The sequence below is a fragment of the Hemicordylus capensis genome, chromosome 2 (genome assembly GCF_027244095.1).
Source record: "Hemicordylus capensis ecotype Gifberg chromosome 2, rHemCap1.1.pri, whole genome shotgun sequence".
Classification (NCBI taxonomy): domain Eukaryota; kingdom Metazoa; phylum Chordata; class Lepidosauria; order Squamata; family Cordylidae; genus Hemicordylus; species Hemicordylus capensis.
This window is the reverse complement of record NC_069658.1, coordinates 47221491-47249477: the sequence shown is the minus strand read 5'-3', so window position 1 is coordinate 47249477 and position 27987 is coordinate 47221491. Positions and strand designations below refer to the sequence as shown.

Genomic DNA, 27987 nt, shown 5'->3' with positions numbered 1-27987 from the left:
TTTCAGGATGGCTTGAGAAGGCTGTCGGGAAATGAGTATGTATTTTCTAAAAGTAAGTTCTCATGTCAAACTGTCTTTATGTATTCCTGCTTCATTTGTTGTTAATATTACAGAGCAATTAGCTTTACTCAAAACCACAGGTCCAGAGAATCCCAGAAATTAGAATCCCATACATTCTATACCTTTAAAAATTAATAATTTATTGAATTTTGTATACAAAAAGATAGTTCTCATACTGCATTTGAGATTTTTAAAATATCATTTCCTGTCCCCAAAAAGGCCTCATTACAGAAAAGATGCAGTAACATATTTTCCATGGAGCTTTGCTGTACATTTCATGTTGAAACACATGGACTTGTTGCCAACTTATCTAGTTTGACACTAAGATTTCATGTTTACTAAGAATTTGTCAAATGGAGCAAAATTGTCATAACTAGTTTGTTTATCATTTGGACAGATACAAACCACCTTTCAGTGCCAATTACCATCAATGATGTTCCACCAAGTATTGCACACTTACTTGATAATGAAGAGAGCTGGGATTTCAATATTTTTGAACTGGAAGCTGTTACAAATAAAAGGTAAGCTTTCTCTTTGTATATACTACATCAGAGGTTTTCAACCAGGGGTACTTGAACCCATGGGGGCACTTTGAAGCATCATAGGGGGTACATGAGGTACACAGAACCCTCCTGCCTCCCTTAGCATCTTACACTGTTGGCTCCCTCTCAAGGGAGCTCAGCCAGATTAGCCACGCAACAGCAGCAAAGTGCTTCCTTTCAGGCAAATCACATTCAAAACGTAAACAGCAGGAGGAGCAGTCTCGAGAAAACTAACAACCCCAAAAAGCAGCAACTTCTTTATGCCGGGTATACAATGTCATAGCACTTTACTGCAGCGATTAAATTCAAAACAAGGCATTGGAAATATGAACGGCACCCTGCTGTCAACGTAGGGACTGCGCGGTCACATCACAGGAGGTGTAGAAGCACACTTCAGAAATACGTCCTGACCCCATTGCAGGGTCTAATCTAGAAAGCACCCAGGAAGAGAAGGAGAAGAGTGCCAAGCAATATCTTCTGTATGTGACTGGCTGACTATCTGTTCAGGCTCAGCCCACCCCTCCCTCAGTCTGACTGACAGGTTCGGGGGTGAGGGAAATGCTGGCTGATGCTCAGTGTCAGCTAAAGAAGCAAGCAAGCAAATATGTAAATAAAGTAAACAAGGGGGAAACAACAAGGTAAGTTTGTTAGAGCTAGATTTTTAAAGGTTTTGGTTTCTAGATGGCTAGGGGTTTGATTTCAACAGGATGGTTTCAGTTTCAGTTGTGTCTAGAGAGACAGTGGGTGGGGATTAGCTGCAGTTGAGTCACGCAGCTTGTGGGAGGGGCCACATTTCTGATGTGGCTTGGTTTGGAATCAGCTCTTGAGAAGACAAGACTAGGACTGGGGAGCTTGCAGATATCCAAGGAGTTTTGTGTTGAGTTTAGTGGGGAAGTGTGTGGGGAGGCACACAAGGGGAAAAATCCCCTAAGATGCGAGGGGATAAGCCAGAAGGGGACAGAGTAGAACCAGGAGTACAGCAGACGGAAACACATGACAGCTGGTCAGATGACAGTAAGGGAGATAGCACATGCCAGTGCCAAATAAGAGACTCGGTGTATAGGTGTTTATATACCAATGGCAGAAGCCTCTGAGCCAAGATGGGTGAACTGGAGTGCTTGGTTGTTAATGAAAACATAGATATAGTGGGCATAATAGAAACCTGGTAGAATGATGAGAACCAGTGGGACACTGTTATTCCTGGTTACAAACTCTACAGAAAGGACAAAGAGGGGTGAGTTGGGGGTGGAGTTGCACTGTATATTAAAGAAGAGATAGAATCCAACATGCTAGAAAACCTAGGAGAACTGGAGTCCTCCACAGAATCATTATGGGTGACAACACGAGGACTGAAAGGAAATGTGTTCCTAGGGACATGCTATCGCCCTCCAGATCAAAGAGAGTGACCTGGAGTTGGAGAAGAAAACCAGAGATTGTGCCTTAGAACAGTTGGTCCCAGAACAAACCAGAGAGAAGGTGACCTTGGACTTAATCCTGAGTGGTGCCCAGGACCTGGTGCGAGCTGTCAGAGTTGTAGAACCATTGGTTAGCAGTGACCATAGTGTGATGCAATTCAGCTTGTATGTGAGTGGAGCATTGCCAAGGAAGTCCAACACAGATGCATTTGTCTTGAGAAGAGGAAATTTCTCAGAAATGAGGGGACTGGAAAAAAGGAAGCTTAAAAGATAAGTCAGGAGGGTCAAACCACTCCAGAAAGCATGGAACTTATTTCAAACCACTATAATAGAAGCTCAGTTGGAATGCATACCAAGAAGTAAGAAAGGTGCCACCAAGTTCAGGAGGACACCAGCGTGGCTAACAAGTAGAGTCAGGGAAGCTATTAAAGGGAAGAAGACCTCCTTCAGAAAATGGAAGCCCTGCCCAAATGAAGAGAACAGAAAGGAACATCAACTCTGGCAAAAGAAATGCAAAGATACAAAAAGAGAGTTTGAGGAGCATATAGCTGGAAGTGTCAAGGGGAATAACAAAAAACTTATTTAAATATATCAGAAGCAGAAAACCTGCTAGGGAGGTGGTTGGACCCTTAGATGATGAGGGTGTGAAAGGGATTATTAAGGAGGATAAGGAGATTGCAGAGAAACTGAATGAGTTCTTTGCATCTGTCTTCACGATGGAGGATAATGACCATAAACCCACTCCGGAACTGAGCTTCTCAGGCTTGAAGGCTGAAGAATTTGGCCAATTAGAGGTGACAAGAGAGGATGTTCTAAACTGTCTTGAAAAACTAAAAATGAACAAATCGCCAGGGCCAGATGGCATCCACCCAAGAGTTCTGAAGGAACTCATATGTGAAATTGCTGATCTCCTAGCAAAAATATATAACTTGTCCCTATGATCAAGCTCTGTACCAGAGGACTGGAAAGTAGCCAATGTAACTCTGATTTTTAAAAATGTACCCAGAGGGGATCCAGGAAATTACAGGCCAGTTAGCTTAACTTCTGTGGTGGGTAAATTGATGGAAAGCATACTTAAGGACAAAATTGTTAAACATTTCAAAGAATAGGCCACCTCCAGCCTCAGACTCAAGATGCCTCTAAATACCAGTAGCAGGGGAGTAACAGCAGGAGAGAGGGCATGCCCTCACCTCTTGCCTGTGGGCTTCTCAGAGGCATCTGGTGTGTCACTGTGTGAAACAGGATGCTGGACTAGATAGACCTTGGGCATGATCCAGCAGGACTCTTCTTATGTCAGCTTTTTCCTTGCTGCCAAGCCTGCCAGTCAGGCTGAGGACGGCGTGGACTGAGCCTGAGCATCTAGCCCGCCAGTCAGAGAGGAGGAGGGAGGAGCAGAGACAGGTCATGGTTGCATTGTGGAACTCTGCCCATGAGGCTCCAGAGGATGGGAGGAGGAAGGAAGCCACAGCATATGTGTTTGGGGTTGTTTTGCCTGATTCCAGGGCAGATTCACTTAGATTGTATTTTATTTCCCTCCAACTTTGGAAAGATTTACTTCACTGTGAGGGGTGGGGGGAGTGATCACAATTCTTGGCTGCTTATCTGGGGTACCTGAACTGAAGCTTCAAGATAAAAGGGCTCTTAAAAAGTGTACCCCTTCTATCTTGAAGGGGTACATGCTTCAAAAGGTGTTTTTTTAAAAGGTTGAAAACCCATACTAGAAGAAGAAGCTGAAGGCAGTTGCTGAGCAAGCTGTGACATGAATAAAGCCTGCTTTGTTTTTTGTTTGTTTTTTGCATCATTTCCTTTTTAGTTGTAAGTTTTGAGATAAGAAGCATCAGTAACTCATACTCCCCTTTTCTGTGCTTCCTTGTGTTGCTTGCAAAGTGTGAAGTTGACAGAACTACTACAACCCATTTTTAATTCCATATTCAGTTTGTTGGTGTCTGGTTTTAGCAGGAGCAAGATAATACATTTATATATGGTTCTACCCTTCCTTCCTTCCTTCCTTCCTTCCTTCCTTCCTTCCTTCCTTCCGTTCCCCTTGTGCCTTGAACCTGAATTTGTTCCTATTATTCCCTGTTGTTGCCTCTTGCTCTTCTTCCTTCCCTAATCTTTCTCTGTTGTCACCCCACTGTTGAAATTTAGATTGTAAACTTTTCAGAACAGGGATCTTTGCTCATGATAAAGAAGCATGTGCAATGCAATATAATTTATTTAATGGCTTCACTCAGTCATAAAGATCCTGGTCAAAAGGTTAATCAGAATTAGTAAGCCCAGTGGAGCTGATTGTGTGAACCCAGAATTTTGGGGCAATCCTGGGTCAAGCTTCTTTGGTTAATCAACATTTAAGAAAGACAGATAACCCAGTGTTCTCTCTAATTTTTTTCATCTGTGTGTGGAATGAATTTTGTTCTAGGTGGCAGTATCAAGGCAGTGTGTGCGCATATGCATTCAGAGTGGGGCCTTCCTGATTCAACTTGAGTGGGATCTAGAATAAACTGAGTGGACATCAGAAAACTTGTGAGCGTGCAGACATGCGCACGCCTTAGAGGGAACAATGACCAGGATCCTTGTGATTGTGTGAATCCAGCTTTAATACATTGAGGTTGTTCCTAGCCAAAGACATACAAGCACAAGAAAACTAAAGCTTCATTTTCTGTCACGTTTAACCTTCTTCTCCCTTTCCAGGCCATTGGTTTATTTGGGTTTGAAAATCTTTGCCCGGTTTGGTGTCTGTGAATTTTTAAACTGCTCAGAAGCCACCCTACGAGCCTGGTTCCAGGTGATTGAAGCCAACTACCACTCCTCCAATTCCTACCATAACTCCACTCATGCGGCTGATGTCTTGCATGCAACAGCGTTTTTTCTGGGGAAAGAGAGAGTTAAGGTATAATTTCTGTTGAGCTTTTTGAATGCTTAAAAGGTCATTGGAAAGAAGACAATGCCAGAAGCAGTGGTTTTAAACTACAGGAAGAAAAGTTCAGGTCCAAGTCTAGGGAAAACCATAACTAAACAAGCAGTCCACCAATGGAAAATAAGATGTGAAGAGAGGGTGTGCAGTTTTCTACCTTAGAAGCTTTTTAAAGAAAGGTTGTGTAGGGTGGCAGGGGGACCCTTGTCAAGCTTGCTTCCTGTAAACAAAATTAAAACAAGCTGTCAGGATACAATGTTGGCTTGAATGAGAGCCAAATTGCATGGTATGTTAAGCCCATCATTAAGAGACAGGTTTAAAGGCAAAGTGTCTCTTTTTTTCACAAAAAGAAGCCAGAAGCCACTGGGGGGATGTGAATCGGGATTATGGCATCCGGTGGGGTTCATACTTTCTCCTGCACCATTTTCCAGTTGAAAACCTGCCCCTTGACAGTGGTGGCTGGTGCTCAGGAGGGTGGGGAAAGAAGAGAGAAAGGCAGATTATCCCTTTAAGAGCCATTAAACTCTCCCCCTGCCACTGCTCAGCATCTCGCATGGCCAGCCCGCGCCACACACCTTGCCCCTGCTATTCAGCTTGCTGATGTGCATGTGCAATGGCCGTTTGAGGGGTTAGCACGGCAAGTTGATTCCCAAATTGTAGGTCACAACCTCCAGCAGGCCACAGGAGGTTTGTGGGTGAGTGATCCACCAAAAACTTGTAACTTAGTGCCCCAGAATGTTTCAGTTCTGTACTGAAGGGGAGTTCTCCACAATTCTGTTTGCTGGCCCCATACATACACTTTATAGAGTCTGCTTCTCCTCTGGTAGCATCAAAACAGAAGGCAGGGTAAGGAGTTTTCTCAATGAGGGGCACATTAGCCTGGAAATTTGGCTGTACCATTGCTGGTTTTGCACCACAGTTTCAGTAGGCCATGTCGATTCTGCTGGTATACTTGGCTGAGCACACAAATTGCCATTATCTCTGCATGGATTGTGGGTGTCAGGGTACCTTACACTCAAACATTTTGGAATTGCACTTAGTTTGAAAATTGACTATCGACTGCCCTAAACCAAACCTACTAGGAGTTAGCCACGATAAAAGTAACACAAAGGAGGAAACTGATATAACTAACTAATACCATGAGGTGTCATTTCCTAGCAGTTTTTCTGGGGATGCTCATTATTGTAAATGCATTCTTAGATGATGAAAATGAGTTGTGAACATTAGAAATGCCATCACTGAAAAACTAAAATTGCATTTCTGTTCCTATAGATGTTCTTAGATTTCATCTGATACATTTCCAAGAATAAGTAACTGGTTGAATTACAAGGAAGTGCCACTTTATGTTGAAATGAAAAATGGGCCATCATCCAGACTAATCTTCTGGGATGTGCCAGGTGTTTCTGTTGCATAAGGAGAGGAGACAATTTTCAGCAATCCCTCTGCAGCCGCTTCTGCTTCCTGAAATTATCTCCCTTTGGGCTGGGGGACCCTCAGAGAGATAGTTCAAGAAGTATAGGCAGCTGCAGAGGGAAGGGGAGCTCACCATACATTGAGCCTTCCCACTCATGCAGTGGAAAACGTCGGCACATCCATAGGAGTTTAGTCTGGATCTCAACCACCGATACATACTCCAGCCAAGGTCTTCTGACAATGGGTTCATTTTATTCTGATAAATATTAATGAATTAGACTTGCTCTTTCTTGCAGGCAAGCCTTGACCATTTAGATGAAGTGGCCGCCTTAATAGCAGCAACAGTTCACGATGTGGACCACCCAGGGCGGACCAACTCTTTCCTGTGCAATGCAGGCAGTGAACTAGCTGTTCTCTACAATGACACTGCTGTGCTGGAAAGCCATCACACTGCTCTAGCGTTCCAGCTTACAGCAAAAGACAACAAGTGCAACATTTTCAAAAATCTCAACAGGTTAGCTTCTTTAGAGTCCTCTTTGTTTTGACCATGTGAAGACCTTACACATGTGATGAGGGCGATATCTGTCACCTCCAAAATTTTGTAGAACATGTATGTTAAGTTGTAGGTCTGAAATTATGTGATTGCCAATATTCACAGTAGTGCCCCCAAACTCAGAGATAAGCCCTAAGCGTTGGCTGTCATCTGAATGTAATTGCCAGCATCCACTGGTGATTGTCTAAGAAGTGGAGAAATATATGTATTTTCAGACAGTCACAAACTGTATCTGGGTATGACAAGTGTTCTCATGAGAACATCAGTTTTTACCAAATTTTGGACCTTGGCTCTAGCTATCCTCTGTGTATATACTATATATGTTTCACATCAATAAGGTGCTTTGAAACTGTATTTCTCTCTGCTCCTGGAGTTTGGGATTTCCATTTATTGTATTTTAGGGGGGAAATGGTAGTGCCTGTACTTTGGGGTTACATGTATTCACTTTGTGGGTATGTGTATGTGCCTGCAAATGGCACATACACATATGTATTCACAGTGCAAGTCTATGGCTAGAATGTGGGTTTGGAGTCCTGCTCTCATAACCCAGCTCTACCAGGGAACCAGTGGGTGAGGTTAGTGAGTCATACTATAGCATGGTTGGATTTCCCCATTAAAAAACAACAAACATTTGGGAACTGTGATGGTTTGCCTTACAGATTTTTTTCTCCACTCCCACTGTCTATTTGTGTTATTCTCCCTCTTATTCATTTATTTATTTAGCACATTTCTGTACCGCCCCAAACTTACATTTTTCTCTATTAATCTCTATTCTGTGGGGAAACTCAAATGTCCAGGCTCTTAGAAATCGTTGTTTTTAAGTTATTCTCATAGCTTCAGTGACAATCTCTGATTACTCCCCAGGCTATTTTTCTGCCCCATAAATCTCCCCCACTGTCCACTATAATGTCTCTAGCTGTTTTCCTGCTTTGCGGGGTCTGTGAGCCTTTGGGCAAGTGACTTGTCCCTCCTTTTAGCAAGAGCACACGACTCACGTTGCTTATGCAATCTTAAATTCGCTTAAAGTGCCAGGAGAGCAGCAAGGCTGGTAGATGACGGAGTCTTCTCCGTCCAGGACTCGGGCCTGCTCTCTCTCCAGGTTTCCACCAGCCCCTTCTCTCTTGCGTACTTCCCCTTCAATCTGGACTTCTTGTTTCCCCCTTCATGGATTCTGTACCGTCTTGAGTGCATTTTTGACTTCTGCCATTCCCCATCCTGTACCATTAAGGAAGCAAGGTGAGGCAGTGGCTTCAGGCAGTGCCTGCACCCTGGAGCAGAGAGTGCAGGTATCCCTTGCTGCTCCTACCGCCCACAGGTGTTGCCTTGCTACTCCCTGTTGCCCCCCAGTTTGCAAGCTGGCATCAGGGCATGGATATGCTGCCCATCCGCACCTCCCACCTGGTGAGCACTTCACTAGCCAGTTGTCTGGCTTCCTGTCTCTCTCTACAAGCGAGAGAAGGAATCCAGCCAGCCAGCAAAGCACTCACTGGCTGGGAGATGCTGGCATGTCCATGCCCTGCTGCAGGCCCTGCCCCCTGATGCCGACACATTGGTGCCGGGGTGTGACCAACAGTGTGTTGGCATCACCTCGGGCAGTGCCAGCATTGAGCTGTCCTGGCTTGCAGGAAATGCTGCTTCTTCCTCTTCAGCATCTCCAAGACATGCCTGCACCTGCTAGCTAGAGTCTTCACTTGGCTCCTGTTAGCCTCCTTGCTATTCTTCACTTGTTATTTTCCCCCTCTACTGTGAAATTAAAATGCCTCTGCTAAAATGATTAGCCTCATCCAATGCTGTGAGTCACTCCTCTTCTTCTAACTAGAGAAGGAAATAGTCACTAACATACAGTGAGCCAGTGTGGTGTAGTGGTTAGAGTGCTGGGCTAGGACTGGGGAGACCCGAGTTCAAATCCCCATTCAGCCATGATACTAGCTGGGTGACTCTGGGCCAGTCACTTCTCTCTCAGCCTAACCTACTTCACAGGGTTGTTGTGAAAGAGAAACTCAAGTATGTAGTACACCGCTCTGGGCTCCTTGGAGGAAGAGCGGGATATAAATGTAAAATAATAATAATAATACATCTGCCACACAATACACCAGATATAACTGTAGTCAAGAAGAAAGAAAAGCAAGTCAAAATAATCAACATAGCAATACCAGGGGATAGCAGAATAGAAGAAAAAGAAATAGAAAAAAACCACCAAATACAAAGATCTACAAATAGAAATTGAAAGGCTGTGGCAGAAATAATCCCAGTGGTCATTGGCGCCCTGGGTGCAGTTCCAAAAGACCTTGAAGAGCACATCAACACCATAGGGGCCACAGAAATAACCAATTACAAAATGCAGCTTTACTGGGAACAGCCTATATTCTGCGATGATATCTATAACAACAGCAACAACATTGACAATAAAATTCAGGCATCCCAGTTCCTTGGGAAGGACTCGATGTTTGGATAAAACAAACCAGTCAATAACACCTGTCTGACTGTGTAAAATAATAATAATAATAATAATGATGATGATGATGATGATGATGATGATGATGTCTGACTGTGTAAAATAATAATAAATAATCCTATATAATAAGATGGCAGGGTGTGTGCCCATGTCTCTGCGGCCGTGTCTCCCTCGGCCGTTCTGGGCATGCGCAGAGCACATGCCCAGAACGTCCGAGGGAGCTACGGCCGCAGGCACCAGGCGGCCATGTTGGCTGGATGATCAGCCCGGCCACGGGAAGGCCGGAGATGGCGGCCGAGGGACCCGGGGAGGGCAGAGGCAGCACCGGCTGCACCGGCCGCAGGGAGGGAAAAAACGGCGGCGGGGGGTCCGGGCCGACCTCAGGAAAGGGAAATGCGGCAGCGGCAGGTCCGGTCTGGCCGCAGAAAAGAAAGAGACGGGCGGGAGGAGGTGGCGGCAAGGGAAGCCAGCAGAGGCGGCGGCAGAGCCGCTGCCTCAGCCAGAGCAGTCGGAGGGCCATGCCGCTAGGCAGCGGAGGGCCAGGCCGCGAGGCGGCGGTGGCCGCCGGGGCCAGCCATCCAAGAGCACGGACTGGCCACGGAGGCCGGCAGCGGCGTCGGCGGGCGGCACTCTTGGCAGCGGCGGCGGAACTCCCCGCCCAGCCGCCCACAGAGACGGCGGCACTCTCGGGCCGCCCGGCCGCCCGCAGCGGCGGCACTGGCACTCTTTTACCGCCCGTTAAGGTGACGGGCCTAAGGACTATGTGGGAGGGAACCAGGCAGCGGGACTTTCCTGGTAAGTAGAACTTACAAAATGGAGGGGGAGGGGGAAGGGCAGGAGGGGGAGTTATGGAGGAGGAGGAGTGTGGCCCCAAAGCTCTACTAGCGCCCGTTTATTTAACGGGCTTAAAGATACTAGTAATAATAATAATACAGAAGAAAGATTTGCTGGAGAGCAGCCTAACAGAAACTTCCAAAATAACTTTGCCGGTGCATTCTTGCTCTGTAAGTCAGCCATTGAAACAGGACCATCGGTCCCTGTTCTGTACACACTCATTTATTTTGTCTCTCCATTGTTTTGTTGGGTTTTGAAACAGCTCAAAAGCCTGCTTAACCAGAGATGATGGTGAGACAAAGGAAATGTGTGCGTCACATTTCAACAAGAGCTCTGTCATACCAGTTTTGGCTCTCTGCAAAAGTGATCTGTCACCAGCGAAAGTCACAGGCCTCATTCTCACATAACGTGGAACTGAGGGTGGAGTGGAACTGTGTTTCCACTCACCACCACTACCACCCTTACCTGTTTGCATTGAGATGAAACAGACGGGAGGCAAGCTATAGTCAGGGAGACTGAAGGGAGGAGGGGGAGCTGGCTGTGTGGGCTTCCTTCTTGCATGAAGGAAGCCCTGACGGCCAATCACAGCTGAAGAGAGGGAGGAGCTTCCTTCCTCAACTCCCATTTCAGCCAGCCCAGCCTGCAGTTCCACATTTGGATGTACATCAGGCTGCTGGAAACCTTGGGTATGAACGGTGAAACTCACTACAACTTGAGGTTTCAAATTGGAGTTTTGCAAGGAAAACCTCAACTCACTTTTCGTACGGAACTGGAGTTTCAGGCATCCGGACGTTCAGTTTTGGCAGCCTCTGGCTCCTTCAACTCCAGTTTCCTGTTACATGCAAATGCGGCCTCTGTGAAGGTTCTTTGTTGCTTTCTGCACGCTTCTGATCCATACATTTAAGGGCCAAGCTAGACATGATGCAGCAATACTGGGGGAGTTGGGAGGTTTAACCCAGGGCTGCTCAACTTTGGCCCTCCATCTGTTTTTGGACTTCAACTCCCATAATTCCCAGCCACAGCAGTCAATAGCCAAGGGTTATGGGAACTGTAGGCCAACATCTGCAGAAGGGCTGAAGTTGAGCAGCTTTGGGTTAATCCTTTCCCGGTACCATTTTTCTAAGCTAAATAGTACCCCAGAGTTGTTGTTTAGCCCTGCAGGACAAATAGCAGCTTTGGAAGAGGGGGCCATTCAGATCAGGAAAAGAGCACCGCTTCCCCAGTCTGATTCCTCCTTCCATGACTGCTTTGAACTAAAGAAGAAAACCGTGGGAAATCCAGTGAAAAATCTCTCACCATCTTTGGCCCTAAGTCTCTACAACATGGTCTCTGCTCTAACTGCCGCCCTGTAACCAGAAGGTTACAGGTTCGATCCTGACCAGGGGCTCAAGGTTGACTCAGCCTTCCATCCTTCCGAGGTCGGTAAAATGAGTACCCAGAATGTTGGGGGCAATATGCTAAATCATTGTAAACCGCTTAGAGAGCTTCGGCTATAGAGCGGTATATAAATGTGCTATTGCTATTGCTATTGCTATTGCTAACATCTCTCCCTATGCCCTCCTTTTTTGTTCCTTCTGCTCTGCTCAGGTTCATCTGCTCTTGGGGCTCCGTAACGCCTTCTGCCACCTCTCATCTCCATTCCTTGTCCTGTGCTGCTTCTTACATATGAAACTCTTTCTCACTCTCTCTAGCCAGTTTTCTCTTCTCTGGAACATCACAGTAACATACCTGAAAGTATCCCAAAAGCCATCTGGTTCAGCCCTCTACGCCAAGTCCCCCTTCAAAGCCTATCCTGAACCCACCCACCCAAATTTTTTCTGTGACTTTGCCACTTAGCCTTCCCTTGCTCCATTTCCCCTTCTACTTTCTCTCTGTTATCTTCCCACCTTGCCTATCTACCATGTTGACCAATGACTCTTCCACAATGTCCTCACCATTGACATTTACAAAATATTAAGTTAGCAGTACTGGTACTAATACTTATTTCTAAAAGTCTGTGAGAGTCATCAAGTAGGAAAAGTGGCACTTTTTATTGATTCACATCTCTTGTGTGTTGCATAAAAGCTTTCTTGTATCATTCTGATAGAGAAGTTTGAAGATTTAGAGTTTTTGACCACACCAAATGCTATTGACCTTTACAACCCTTGCTGCATATATCACAAACAGAAAAATACAGTGGTGGTGCAAGTAGGCGGTGTGTTTGAATGTACTATAAGGTTGCACTTAGCTATGAACTGCTGTTCTTCAAGTGGACCTTTGTGCAGTCACACAACGGCCATGAGAAAGGATGGTTGATCCTCCTTTTGAACAGTAATGGGGGTGGGGGGTTAGAAATGATAATCGGTTCTGTAAATGGATATCCTGTGAATGAATTCTTGGCTTGCTGCTTCTGTTTCCAGAAATCATTATCGAACTCTTCGCCAGGCAATTATTGATATGGTTCTAGCAACAGAAATGACAAAGCACTTTGAGCATGTGAACAAGTTTGTGAATAGTATCACCAAGCCCATGGCCTCTGAGGAAACCAACTCCAATGTAAGTTTGAAGAAGCTAACAAGCTTAAGGAGGTGTGTTTCCCTATGAATTACTATGGTCATTTGTCATATGTTTTGTTAAGTCATTCACTTACCTGCAACTACAATTTGTGTTTTGTGTGGTTGTGCAAAGTCCAAACATGTAGTAGATAATGATCCATAGTCTTGGCAGAAAACATTTATTTATTTATTTATTTATTTTATTTAACACACTGGTATACCGCCCAGAACTTACTTCTCTGGGCAGTTCACCTTCGCTCAAGAGCCTCACCAAATCTTATACTGGCATAGGGGATTACTGTGGCTTTAATTTTTTCTTGTTTTTCATTGTAAGAGATGAAAAAATCAACACTTTGAAAGTTACGGGTGAAAATGTTTCATGGCCTTTCTGACGAGCAGCCATGGCTCAGTGGCAGAACATAAATTTTGCATACAGAAGGCCCCAAGTTCAGTCCTGAAACCATGGAAGGCCAACCAGTGCAGATAATACATTTGTTGGTAACCTCCAGACTTGACTTCCGTAATGCGCTCTATGTGGGGGCTGCCTTTGTACGTAGTCCGGAAACTTCCGTTGGTTCAGAATGCAGCAGCCAGGTTGGTCTCTGGGTCATCTCAGAGAGACCACATTACTTGTTCTCTGTTGATGGAGCTACACTGGCTGCCAATAGGTTTCAGGGCAAAATACAAAGTTCTAGTTATAACTTATAAAGCCCTAAACGGCTTAGGCCCTGGGTATTTAAGAGAGCGTCTTCTTCACTATGAGCCCCACCGCCCATTGAGGAGGTCCGTCTCCAGTTGCTGCCAACTCATTTGGTGGCTACACAGAGATGGACCTTCTCGGCTGCCGCTCCGAGATTGTGGAATGCACTCCCTGCTGGAATACGAGCCTCCCCATCTCTGGCAATTTTTTAAAAACTTCTGAAAACACATCTCTTCAACCAGGCTTTCTCAGCTTTTTAAAACTTGTTTTAAATTGTTCTGATTATTTAATTGCTGTTTTACGATGTTTCTAATTGTTAATTATTGTTTTATGCTTTATAATTTTTGTTTTAATTATTTACTGATTTTAACGGTGTTTTAATGTAAACTGCCCTGAGCCTTTTGGAAGGGCAGTATAAAAGTTTTTAATAATAAATAATAATAATAATAATAAATAATCTGGGACTAGTAAACTAATAGGTCCGCAAGGCATAGGGACAGAGGAAGCTGCCATTTACTGAGTCAGACCCTTGGTTCATCTCGCTCAGTATTGTCTACACAGACTGGCTGCAGTAGCTTCTCCAAGGCTGCAGGCAGGAATTTCTCTCAGCCCTATCTTGGAGATGCCAGGGAGGGAACTTGGAACTTTCTGCTCTTCCCAGAGCGGCTTCATCCCCTGAGGGGAATATCTTGCAGTGCTCACACATCAAGTCTCCCATTCATATGCAACCAGGGCAGACCCTGCTTAGCTAAGGGACCAAGACATGCTTGCTACCACAAGACCAGCTCTCCTCTCATACAAAGGCAGCTTTGTATGTTCACTGGGAACATCCATTGCTTAATGACAGAGCATCCAATTTGCCTGCAGAAGACCCAACATTCAACCCCTTCATCTCCATACAGTTTTATTGTATTTTAACTTTTGTAAACCTCCTTGGAGTGTCTTATGAAAGGCAGTATAAAAATTGAACAATAAATAAATACATCTCCAGATAGGGCAGAGAAACACCCCATCTGAAACCCTGAGGTGCTGCTGCCAGCCAGTGCAGTCAATACTGGCCTAAGTAGACCCGTGGATCCTGACTCAGTATAAGGCAATTTCAAAATTTGCTCATATATGTTTAATGATATGTGAGACCATGTGAAACGGCCTGATACAATAACAGCATGAGACTTACTTACTTACTTACTTAACTTAACTTATTGCATTTCTAGACCTCCCCATCCAACGGCTCTGGGAGGTGCACAACAAGTGTTAAAAACATAAAAACACCATTTAAAAAACACACTGCTTAAAACAATATAAACACCATTTTAAAACAATTCAGAGCCATTTAAAACCAATTAAAAGACTCAAAAAAAACCAATTTGAAAACCTTGGAAGGCCAGGCCAAACAAGTAAGTTTTTAGGGCTCTCTTAAAGGCCGACAACGAGCCTAAATTACGGATATCTACTGGGAGTGCATTCCATAGGCCAGGAGCAGCTACAGAGAAGGCCCATCTCCAAGTTACTACCAGACATGCCGGTGGTAAATGGAGACAGACCTCCTCAGATGACCTCAACATGCGATGGGGATCATACTTGTTGGTGCCCCCACCCAGTATTGTCCTCTCTCACTGGCAGCAAGCAACTCTTTAAGTCAAATTGTTAATCAGAGGCCTTTCTCAACCCATTTTGGTATAATTCTGTGTGCAACTAATATTTGCATATACTGTTATCCAAAAACTTTGTACTCCCAGAATGGGATCTTATTAACATACTGGCCAATTACTTCTCTAGGTATTATGTGCAGCATTCAGACTAAGCTAGTCACTACAAAGCCCCATAGAAATTAATGCAACTTACATTAGTCATGACTAACTTGTCTCATTGATTGCAAGGTTCTTAGTCATGACTAACTTAGACATGACTAACTAGTCCAGATACAACCCTGTATTTTCAGGTGAAATAACTGTTTTATATCTCTAAAGGCTAAGTGACTGTATAACTATGCCTTGGAGAAAAGATGAAGCCCACATGAAAAGATTTCTACCAGTTCACAGGAAGATCTGGTCCTTTGGTGTAACTCCTGAGTAGTACCATAGAGTAATTTAGATTAAGCTAGTCATGAGTAATCCAATTGAGTTTAATGGGACACGTTAGTCATGAGTAACTTAGTCCGGATGTCGGTCAGCCTTCGTTCCTAGTGGCTGTGGACAGTGATGTTGACCTGCACTTTAACTGTGTATCTGTTTTCCCTCCCAGAATGAGGGTAGTGACTGTGAATGTACAACCAATCTCAAGAACTTTCCAGATAACCAGACCCTGATCAAGCGCATGATGATCAAATGTGCAGATGTTTCAAATCCATGTCGCCCTCTAGAGTTGTGTATTGAATGGGCTGGGAGGATTTCAGAAGAATATTTTGCACAGGTATGGATTTTATAAAAAATAATTCCTCATACTAAAATGAGTATGTACTCAGTAAAACAAAAGGCAGATAAACTACTTTTTTACTACTTAACCTGTCCTTTTAGGTCTTCAGGCTACTAGAAAGTATGGACTAGTTGAAAAAAATTATATTTGTGTCATAAATGATAGCTAAAGACAGCATAATCCGTCGCACTAGCCCACAAGTCGCAGTCCGATGTGGATTTTTTAAAAACATTTTATATCCTGCTCTTCCTCCAAGGAGCCCAGAGATGCCCAAGTATGTAGGAACCACTACATACTTGGGTTTCTCTTCACAACAACCCTGTGAAGTAGGTTAGGCTGAGAGAGAAGTGACTGGCCCAGAGTCACCCAGCTAGTATCATGGCTGAATGGAGATTTGAACTCGGGTCTCCCCGGTCCTAGTCCAGCACTCTAACCACTACACCACGCTGGCTCTCCACCTGCAATGGTGGCAATCCACCCATGTGGCTGTAGGCTGATAATGGTGCCACTTGCGCTGCTGCACACTTCCAATGTTGGGCATTTGTGCATGAGGGCAAATAGTCCAAGTAGCCTATCCGCACTCAGGAAGCACCCTAACCCCTGCTAACTGAGCAAAGAGGCACCTTTTAAAGTGGTGACTCTCTGATATTTAGCAGGTGGAGAGCAACTGGCCCTCTCCAAGCCCAGCACCGCATCCCTCCAGTGGCTGTTGCTGGTATCTGCCTTATGTTTCTTTTCAGATCGTGACCCCTTTGGGGACAGGGGACCATCTTATTTATGTATTATTTATTTTTCTATGTAAACTGCTTTGATAACTTAGGTTGAAGGGCTATATAACTATTTGTAGTATAGTAGTAGCAGCAGCAGCACTAAAATCAGAAACATGTCAAGTCATAGACTCCACCTAATTCAGCCTCCCCCACCCCCCAGGGCCTGGAATGCTAAATAAGACTTTGGGAAACACTGGCTGACATCCAGAGCAGTGAACCGCTTGCAGAGCGAACACACTTGTGCTAGCGCAAGGAGTCAGCTTAGTTGCCCCCCAAATGAGGATTTGCAGAATTGTGCAGTTGCACCGTAGTGCTACAGAACTCTTGTGCAAATGTCCCCATTAAAAAAATCTGAGGTGTGCCACAGTTCCAAAATGGTTGCGCTAGCATACTTGTGGTAGCACAACACGAGTCGAGCGCTAGCTACAGGCTTCGCACAGCTAGCAAATGCAACAGTTTTGTGCTAGTGCAACATCTTTCCGAAAGGGGCTTGTTGCTCTGGACGTTGGCCAGTGCTTCCGGGACATATGATGTGTTTAGCTTCTACCATGCTTTATTTTAAGCAGAAACTCTCATCCAAGGATCCCGTTTCATTCCCCCCCCCCCATAAAAAATGAAATGCCAGCCTTTGCCCTGTTCCACTTTCATTTAGGGTAGTTTTTTAAATTGCCAAATATGTGCCACAGTGAAAGCAACTCTTTTCCTCCGAGATATTGCAGTGCACAGTTGTTAGGCCAGTTTGTAGTCAGGTGGTGAACTAGACAATGAAATAGTCATAGAATTCCCCCCTAATTTCCTAACCTTTGCTTTAGTTATGCAGTTAAGCTAAAACTAGTTTTGTTTTCTTCAGACTGATGAAGAAAAGAGACAGGGTCTACCAGTTGTTATGCCAGTATTTGACAGAAACACCTGTAGCATCCCCAAATCTCAGATATCCTTCATCGATTACTTCATAATGGATATGTTTGATGCTTGGGACGGTAAGAAATTCCGCTTTTTCAATTATTTTTTACTATTTCACACAGAAGACTAATTTTCTGCGAGTGAAAATCTATCTGATCAGGAATTGTATGTTAAAGAACACACACTCTGGATCTCTCTGTCACTAACACCTGAAGAACCTTTCCTAACAGGGAGAACTCTGCTGGGGAGCAGGAAAATACTCTGGGAATTACTCACTCCTGGAGGCTGTGTAATGTTGAGGCTGAATACAGGTGAAAAGAGCCTCACCAAATTGTGTACTGGCTTAGGAGATTGCCATGGCTTTGATTATTTCATCTTATTTTCCAGTAGATTTTCCTGAAAATACATTTTTAAAATTGCCTAAATTTGCTGCTGGTTATGACATCTTTGTAAAAAAACAAAATAGCCAGACGAACTAGGTAGTTCACTTGGGGCACCGACGGCCCGGATCACATGCCACTGCCCTGGCTATCATAGTCCATTGTGGCTCAGGTGCTTGGCTGCTGCCCTACCGCTGACTGTCACAGCAACAAGGATGATGAGCAGAGCAAACCAATGCAGCAGAGACGGAGGGTGCGGCCTGAATCCACTGGCCCCACGCCCGCCCACCGCTGGCTGTGTCTGCCTGCTGCACAGCTTTCTCTCCCTCAGACCCTGCTGAGGCAGCCATGTGCAATGCCTCTCAGCACCTGGAAGGCATGAGCTGCAGTCCAGACGGGGAGGGAGGGAGCGCTCCAGCCCAACTGCCACGGTGCAATTCACTGGAGTGGCGTGCGGAGCAAGCCCATCCATTCATCTGTGTGTGGAGAGCACAAGGCTGACCCACCCGCTAGGCAGACCTAGATGGCTGCCTGGAGCAGAAGCCTGTTGCGGGGGTGGAGGTGGGGGGGTGCGTTTTGCCCATTGCTTGTCCCCGTCGACTCCGTGCTCAACTCTGTGTGCCCCACTGCACCCTCACGCCCACTGCTGCTGCCACCTCCTCTCCCGCCTGCCGGCTGCTTTTGCTGCCAGAGGCCTCTCACTGCTCTTGTGCATGGTAAGAATGTGATTACCATGCGCTGCCGCAATTTGAGACTTTTCTGGCTGCAGCAGGCAGAAAAGGAGACGGGGACAGGGTGGCAGGAGCAGCAGCAAGAGAGACCGGGGCTGTGTGTGTTGGGGGCAGGAGTGGCAGGGGCAGCAGCAGCAGCCAGGCTATGGTGGGCGGGGGGGGGCGTCAGAAATCCTTGGGCGGGCCTTCCCTACAGCTGATTTTCTCAGTGATTCAGTGCAACAACTGAAACACCATTCATTCTAAATATGTATGTGTGTATGCGTGTGTGTGTGTGTGCATTTCAGTACAGTACAGCACTGTTTCTCTCTCTCTCTTTCTTAGCATTTGCACATTTGCCTGTTCTGATGCAGCACTTGGCAAATAACTACAAACACTGGAAAACATTAGATGAGTCCAAGTGTCGGAGCCTCCGGCTGCCTTCAGAGAACAACAATGGAAGCTGAAGGGAGGCAGCGGAACATCATGGCCGACCACTCACACTGTGAACCATCGACTGGTATGGACCCACGAGGGACAGAATTTCCTTCACAATGAAGTAACCAACTGGGCAGCAAGGAGAGAAATATTGTTTCTCAATAGTTCTAAATTCTATAAAACATTTTTTATAAAGATGATAATCGAAAGACCAATAAATGCTTTATAGAGCTATCCTCTTTTTGTGGCACAACAGGTCCTTTTCAAGATAGTTTTATAAAATTGTTAATTGTCAAATTTTATCATTGGTATAATTTTTGTTTACAGGCCAAAAAAAATCTACTATACGTATGAATCCCATAAAAGAGGGACATCATGCTATTAAAAATAAGCTTCTCTGGAATACCAATAGTATTTCTTCAACCTTGTCAAATTATTGTCATTTTAGGATACAGCAAATATCCTTATATGAAATTTGATGCAAGAAGTGCGGGTGGGGGAGCACAAGTAATTTTAGGAGAACAGCAGCACATTCTTGTGAAACATCTACATTTTAAATAGTGCAACTTCAGTTCTATCAGACAATACTGTCAACTTTGTTTTCTTTCACAGGTGCACTGTTGCGCTGAGATTCAAACCTGTCTGTGCATACTGGTTTTCAGCATAAACAGGTTTCCCTGTAGATTCCAATGCCAGGGACCCTGTAGATTTCAATGTCAGGGAGCAGTTTGTGTGCACACTGGGGCTTATACATACATAAAGGAGCCGCTGAATGTATTTTACTACTTAAACTAAATTTTCATGAAATCATAGATGGAGATACTAGTTTACAGATCCAATCCATACTTTTTTCTGCCTTCAAATAATTGATAGTGAGCCATATTGTGAAGCAAACGTAGTGAGAGACTGACACCTCTGTTCTAAAACATCTGCCTGCAGCAGCTGCAACAACAGATCATGATTTGTGATGTTGTATAGTTCCAGTTTTATATGTACATGCTTAGAATGGGCAATTTGCCGGTGCAGTGAAGTTTAGGCCAGAATGTGACAGATGCTTATACACATGAGCCATATTCAGAAAGGTCTCCATAACCAAGCAGAGGTCTCCTGTCTTCACTCTAGGAGAAGGGAAATGGCTGCACAAACAAAAGTATCTCCCTCACAGAGAACAAGGAACCCCCTGTGCCTTGCGGTTCTGGATTGCAGCCATAGCAATGACATTGACCATAAATGTCTATAAACCTTGTCAGTTAGGAAAGACCATACAATGAAATCGTATAACATTAAAAAACAAACCAATTTTCAAGTTGTTGTTTTCTTTTATGTTAGCTGCTTCAAGAGTCCAGTAAGCCTAGTTGAGCAGGATAAACTTTTCCAAAGTAAAGTAAAATAAACAATGTATTCCTTCATAAGATAGGATTAATTTTAACTGTGGTAAGAATTAAGAAACAGAATGTAAATTGTACAGTATGAAGTTTATGCTTCTGCTGCCAAGCACAAATACTTTTAGGCCGCATTCGCACATAGTGCGGAACTGCAGGGCCAATGGACCCGGGGTTCCACTCCATCCACCCCATTCTCCTGTCCAAATCCGAATGTAACAGAGAGCAGTGTCTCTGCAGTCAGGAAGTCTCAGGGAGGCTGCAGAGAGGAGGGGCAACTGGCTGTGTGGGCTTCCTTCTTGCATGAAGGATAGCCTGCACAGCCAATCATAGCCAGAGAGAGGGAGGAGCTTCCTCCCTCATCTCTAGTTTGAGACAGCCATGCATGCAGTTCAGCATTTGCATGTAATGCAGGTGGCTGTTAACCTTGGGTTGGGGCAGCAAAACTCACTACAGTCCGAGGGTTCAAATTGTCCACCCGGAACTGGAGTTTCTGGCATTTGGTCATACAGACTTGGCAACCTTTGGCCCCTTCAACTCCAGTTTCACATTACATGCGAATGCGGCCTTGTATTCCTTTTAATCACATTGGGAGAGTCTCTTGTGTAAGCCCCATTACAACTAATGGGAGTTGTGCAAGCACACAACTGTGCTTTTGTGCATTTCATTTCAATGGGCCTGATGTGGGAGACATTCCTGGCATACTGTGCTATTCTCTTCCTGCTCCCAAATACCATGATTTCTAATTTTGAACCATTCCTGATGCTCTACTGGCTTAGACAATCATCCAGTTATTTGGCTAACAATATACTTCTAGTTATTCTGCTAACTCTCCATTACAAGATGATCTTTAAAGACTGAAATGCATATGATTTCATGCAAAGTATTACACTGCCCTTTTAAAAAAGAAAAAAGCTTTGACTGATTTCTACCCAGGCTTTGTGCCGAGTTCAGGAAGATAAATCAGATTAAGTAAATAGAGTATTACTACTGATGAAACATGACAATGATTGTAGCTTAATGTGCCAACATTTTTTCAATGTTTTGTATCAAGTTATGTAAAATAATGTACAACATTCATATAATTTCCATGCAGAGAAATGTATATAAGCTATATTTTTGTTAGAAGTCTAACAGAACCTAATTTCTGTTGCTGTGTATTATAAAGTTACATTGTGTCGTTTTAACAATTGGTGTTTTTGCTGCAATATTCATCATTTCCATTATGTATTACTACCAAAATCTCAGCTGATTAAATTTTAATTAATTTTTATTCACATACCCTTTGTTTCAGTTTTATATATAGACATTATGTTGCCTTTTTCTTTATATATTCATCCAATTTTTCACGTCACAGAAAGCAGTGATGGAGATTGAAACACTAAGGACATTGCAGCTTTGGAGAGTAGGAGTATAACTTAAATTCATATGTTTTGCCTATTTGCAGGACTGCATTTGCAGATAAGCCCAGCATTTCTGACTCTTCTCTTAGCGGATTAGCACTTGCATGTTTGAGAACTACTGACTCCACCATTTTTTTACACTCAGAAATGACCCCATGTAAATGTAGCCTGTCAAAAATAAATGGAGACTGTTTTGTCAAAACATCTCTACCTAGACCAGATCTGCCCAACTTCGGCCCTCCTGCAGATGTTGGCCTACAACTCCCATAATCCCTGGCTATTGGCTGTTGTGACTGAAGATTATAGGAGTTGAAGTCTCAGAACAGCTACGGGGCCTAAGTTGAGCAGGCCTGACCTAGACAGACCTTTCAGTGGGGTCTTTCACATGACATCCGGTGGCCACTGCAAAGGGCAGCAGACGCCATCTGCCACACCACAAGCGGTGGCGCAGCAGGAGCTGAGAGCAGGATGGTTTCCCCTGTCCTGCGCCCCAGGGTGCCCCACACCACAAGCACAGCGGCTGCTCACCTTAGAGCAGCTGCCACGCTTAGCTCAGCCCCCCCCCCCCACGACTTGCTACCAGAAATGGCAGCAGGGCCGGGGGAAGCCTAATAACCTGCCGATCAGCCAGACAATTGCCTACCGAGGTTAAGCGAACCACAGGTTCACTTAACCTCAGCTAAACACTGAATTCAAAAGCAGGGCTAGGCACAGGGGCAGCACCGGGATCAGGCTCGATCTCGACACTTCACACTGACATGCAGCCTAGCCCAGCCTGGGCTAAGGTCCATGTGTGAACTGTCTCAGTGGCTGCTAGCTCTCCTCAAATTCTGCCTTCCTTAGTTCAGTTCCATGAGATGCTGGACATGTTAACTAACAATCACAAGGATCCTGGTTTAAAAATTGATCAGGATTAGTGAGCATTGTGGAGCCGATTGTGAAAACCCAGGATTTCAGGGCAATCCTGGTCAAACCATTCCATTCAGCGTGGTTATCTGTCTTGGTTAAATGCTGGCTAACCAGAGTGGTTTGACCAGGATTACCCCGAAATTCTGAGTTCTCACAGTTGACTCCACAAGGCTCAATAATCCTGATTATCTTTTTAAACCAGGGTCTTTCCCAGAAGGTGGCTTTACTTTGCCTCACCGTGGGGAGGGCGGATGTGTCTTCACCTATCAGCCAGATTTACTTCAAAGTCCATGCGAGACATCAGGGAGCACTCCATACATGCTTCAGGTTTTTCCTTGCACATTGGCCTGCATTATGTCTGTGGTAACAAATTCCACTTTTTATGTCAGTTGGGGGGGGGTGATTCAAAATATCCAATATACCCCGATGTTTCTTCCGAGATGTATGGAGAGGCCATGTTGATAAACTGTCTTTTCTTAAAGCCTTGCTTTAAAAAACTTTATTTAAAAAAAAAAATTACTTGGTGATCTTGCAGAACTTCAGCTGCCAGAAGAGGGAGCAATTCAGCAGCTCATCTTGCCGAGTTTCTGCAAGGCTTACTCCCTGAAGGGTGGGGGAATGAGAGAGAGAGGTTTGTTTGGCCAAGTTGCTGGTCTTATGGAAGTCGCCCTCCCCACCCACCCCCACAAAAAAAAAGTAGCAACCCTTCACCTAGGAGGAAGGGGAAGCAGCTGGGGCTACAGCCAGGACTTTTGGTGGTAGCAACAGCTATTGGGGCTACCCAGTCAGCAAGGAGTCTGTGAGAAGCAAAGCCTGGTGCTGGGACATGTGGAGCTGCCCCTGTAGCAGCAACGATGGGAAGGCCCTCTTGCTGCTAGAGAGGTAAATACAGAGCAAGAAGGGTATGCATGCCTTGGACAGGAGGGCTGCTCTTGCACAACGCCTGGCTGCTGCTTATTTATATGCAGACTCCACTTTGCTGTACCAGACTTGCTTTGCGGGGTGGAGTGGGGAGCAGAAAGAGAAGATAGGCAGGTGGGTGCTCAGTGAGAATGTTGGGAGAATCCCTCTCCGGGCCATGGGGGGGGGGGACGGGGGTGGATTGCCCCAATGCCCAGGATTGAAAGGCTTTCCTTCCAATTTGTGAATGGTGACTCAGGAGCTACTGGTATGAACAGTGCACAGGAAAAATTCGGAAGGAACTGAGAGAACGAGCAACAAAGCAGCCCTATGTGAATAGCTGCAATGTTTCTTCAAATTAATTTTGTGATTATATGCAGCTAATAGATAACTTCATAACTCGCTCCAGAATACCCCTCTTAATCCCGCAGCTAAGCCTGCCGTCTGAGAAAGGCCCAGGATCCTTGTGATAGTGTGAACACAGCATATATATGCTATCTGCCCTTTGCAGCCCACAATCTTTGCAGAGGCTTCCTGGCAGGAGGGAGGGTAGCTTCTGTAAGCAGGCTGTATGGAGAACCTCTGCTGCAGGTTTTGGAAAGAATTCCAAGTTTTGCCCAAATTTGGCAGTAGTTACAATCAAGATGTTGAAGACTGTTACAAAAGTGAAATGCAAAAATGCTGTTGGGAGCTGATCCAAAATATTGATCAACAGAAAAGACCAACAGAATTGAGAAATTGATATTGTGGATTTCTGAGTTGGCTTTGCAGTATTTTGCTCTGGCTTTGCTTTATATGAGATAGGTATAATATAATGGCATCTGACTTTTCCCATAACCACTCTTTTCTTGGAAAAGCTCTAGATATTCTACCATGGATGGTTTTAACACCATTATTTAAAGAAAATAAACTTCTGCTAGAAACGCAGGCTGTTTTGGTCTCGTACATGCAAAGCATCTCATCTTTGTAAAGTAATAACAACTATATATTCAATGAGAGCAAGACATTTAATAGATAAGAGTTTGAAAACCAAGAAAATTATACACAGAAAGTTATTTTAACACTTGAGACATTAAATAGCCATTATTCATATCCAAACACACATTTAAATTATCTTAGATCCGAAGTTGCAAATCTTCACTTTGTTCTAATTTCTGAAATAACGTTAAGCTGCGCAGTCTTGATTCCCGTTCTCCATCTTTCCACAAAATAATCAAGTGATCAGCAGAACACGTTGCCAGGCCATGCTCAATGAAGTACAGGAACATCTGCAGTGAAAACCATGTCAACATAATGTATTTAACTGTCAGATGTGGGTCAGTTGACTTTTTCAGTACAATGTAAAGTTGGTCAAAGGATGCAATTCACACACAGAAACATTAATGGAAGCACCCAAAACATTATCACAATCTGGCTAGGATTTAAAAAAATGCTATAGAAGTACCTCAACCCACTGGTTACCAGTTTTGAAAAAATGTAAATTACAAATAGGTAAAATGTCAATAAACACTAAAATGTAATATAAACAAATGTAAATGATATGTAATGCTAATTATTTCACATTTTGTGAATCTTCAGCTTCATCATGTTTCTTCATAGGCACACCAGAACATGTTTACATTTGTTTAGATTACATTGTACTGTTTATCTACATTTTACCTATTTGTAATTTACATTGCATTTTTCAAAATTGGTAACCAGTGGATTAAAGTATTTTCCTCCTATGTGGTTTTATAGCAGTTACTGCAGTTGCACTTCTATTGTACTTGGGTTTCTAAAGTGCTGCCCTTGCCTTAATTGTATATACAAGAAAGCCAAAATAAAGTGGCAGATACCAACAGGTACAATCATAAATTAGAGCGGAAAGAATTACTGAACCAACTCTTTGTGCTCCTAATACCTGGTGGATCATAGAATGATGACAGACTCAAGATGTCAACATAAAAGCCTGGATCAAAGAACTGCTTTAAGTGTGTGCGAGGAATGTGAGCATATCCTGGGGTGAGCCTTCCATGACATGAAGTGAGGCAGCTGACTCAAGTGGCAGCATTTTGAGGCACCAGCAGGATGGCAAAATGCCCACCACCTCACCAGCTTCCCTTTACCACCTGCCACCTATCATCAGAGGGGCTCTTTGCAGACCACCTCCCAGACTCCTCAAGTGTCTCCTATACTCTACTGCCCTTTCATCATTTCCTTTTCTGCTTCCTTCTTTTTATTATTAACCTGGTGGGGGGGTGTGTGCTGAGGAGGAGAAGGAAGTGAGTGCTCATGTGTGTCTCCACACATCTTACAGGAAGGCCTTGTTAATCGCGGTACTGATATTTCTGGTTCTGCTTATTCGTGGTCGGGAATTAGGCATGCAACCTCAATATCAGAGGATACAAAAGGGTTAAAACCTATGTATCTGCATTTTGGGGGTGGCCAGAAATATCCTCAGAGGTCATTTCTGGCAACCATTTTGAGAAAAGGAGCCATTTTGTGGCTCATTTGTACAAACAAAAGGTTTCCCATGATTTTTTGCGGGGAAATGGTGGATTTGGGACTGGGGGGACATTGCTGGACAGCTGGAGACCCACAAAGCACAGAAGCGCACTTTAGTTCAATTTTGGGGCCGGTTTTGGCACTTTCCTCCAGCCTCCAAGAACCTAACGCGCCCCCCCACCCTGCCATTGCCACAATGCCTCATTATCCACGGTTCCGTTATCCACAGTTGTAGTGGAGAATGGAACCCCTGTGGATAACGAGGTCCACCTGCACTATTGAATCAGTGGTAGAGGCAGAAAGGCACACAAGGTGTGTGAGGGGGGAGGGAGGTGACATTTGGTTACCTGCCTCAGGTGTACCAAGGCCTTGGGCCACCACTGGCACACCCAGTTTTTGAAAATTTTGTTTGATCTTTTTCTCTGAACAGAAGACAGCTAGGCCACATCACATACCGCTCTCAAAAGTCCCCTCAGTTTGAAGGGAGATTGCCATGTGACCCAGGGGACTCCTGCTCATAGAACTCAAGCTCAACGCTTCGATGGGCATATGGAACTAGTTGCACTGTTCTGTACATACCAGCCAAATTGTTCAAATTATATGCAAAAATATGCAAGTAAGGATACGAGCATGCTTAAGTACTTTTATATGTCGTATGAACAGTTCTATGTTTTAATCAGGAAGGTTTGCTATTTATATTCACTCTTAACAAAAATAATAATACATCATTAGTTTCATTTGTGCACTTTGATTAACTTTAGTTAGCAGTGGTGTCGTTTTTAACATTTACCAGTACACATGCCTGCTTGGAAAAAATTTGCATTTAGCAATAAAACCAGTCAATGGACAGCCATAGACCCTAGCAATACCTTAGCTGGTGAATTCTGTGCAACCAGCACAATTTATGGACAAATGGACAGTAAAATTCTACAGAACTTCAAGCATCAGATAACTTTGGGATCTCTCAGCAGCTTTCAATACCATCAAGCATGGTGTTTTTCTGGGACGCCTGAAGGGGTTGGGAGTGGGAGGCATGGCTTTGCAGTGGTTCCGCTCCTACCTCTCAGGTAGGTTCCAGATGATGTCGCTTGGAGACTGTTGGTCTTCAAAACAAGAGCTCCGGTTTGGAGTCCCACAAGGCTCCATACTGTCTCCAATACTTTTTAACATGAAACTGCTGGGAGAGATCATCTGGAGATTTGGTGCAGGGTGTTATCAGTATGCTGATAAGCTCATATGCTGATAACATATGCTGATAATACCCAAATCTATTTCTCCATGTCAACTTCATCAGGAAATGGCCTAACTTCCCTAAATGCCTGCCTGGAGGCGGTAATGGGCTGGATGAGGGAGAACAAACTGAGGCTGAATCCAAGCAAGATGGAGGTACTCATTGTGGGAGGTCGAGTCTTAGGAAGTAGTTTAGATCTGCCTGTTCTGGATGGGGCTGCACTCCCCCAGAAAGAGCAGGTATGTAGTCATAGGAACATAGGGAGCTGCAATATACTGAGTCAGACCATTGGTCTATCTAGCTCAGTATTGTCTTCACAGACTGGCAGCAGGTTCTCCAAGGTTGCAGGCAGGAGTCTCTCTCAGCCCCACCTTGGAGATGCCAGGGAGGGAACTTGGAACCTTCTGCTCTTCCCAGAGCGGTTCCATCCCCTAAGCGGAATATCTTACAGTGCTCACACTTCTGGCACCCAAACCTCTCCCTGATCTCTCAAGTTGAGGTAGTGGCCAGGAGTGCTTTCTATCAGCTTCGGTTAATTCACCAGCTACGTCCATTTCTGGAGATAAACAATCTTAAAACAGAAGTGCATATGCTGCAATGCACTCTACGTTGGGCTGCCTTTGTACGCAGTTTGGAAACTGC

The 27987-nt window shown here is 44.5% G+C and overlaps 2 protein-coding genes across 8 annotated transcripts in view; one reads left to right on the top strand and one right to left on the bottom strand.

The window, feature by feature from the left end:
- PDE8B (phosphodiesterase 8B) overlaps positions 1-21697 on the top strand; it is a 95933-nt gene extending 74236 nt beyond the window's left edge. For 4 of the 5 annotated variants that reach the window (XM_053299243.1, XM_053299242.1, XM_053299241.1 and 1 more), the window contains 8 exons: positions 7-52; positions 458-581; positions 4709-4907; positions 6641-6858; positions 12586-12721; positions 15665-15832; positions 17456-17585; positions 18944-21697. In XM_053299243.1, coding sequence (XP_053155218.1) covers positions 7-52; positions 458-581; positions 4709-4907; positions 6641-6858; positions 12586-12721; positions 15665-15832; positions 17456-17585; positions 18944-19065 — 1143 coding nt within the window. In that variant the 3' untranslated portion in view covers positions 19066-21697. Of the gene's footprint in view, positions 1-6; positions 53-457; positions 582-4708; positions 4908-6640; positions 6859-12585; positions 12754-15664; positions 15833-17455; positions 17586-18943 lie in introns of those variants that run through there. The other variant, XR_008316848.1, reaches the window with a different exon arrangement.
- Positions 21698-24618: 2921 nt separating this feature from the next.
- WDR41 (WD repeat domain 41) overlaps positions 24619-27987 on the bottom strand; it is a 42613-nt gene continuing 39244 nt past the window's right edge. For all 3 annotated transcript variants that reach the window (XM_053300018.1, XM_053300020.1, XM_053300019.1), the window contains exon 13: positions 24619-24898. In XM_053300018.1, coding sequence (XP_053155993.1) covers positions 24746-24898 — 153 coding nt within the window. In that variant the 3' untranslated portion in view covers positions 24619-24745. The remainder of the gene's footprint in view (positions 24899-27987) is intronic.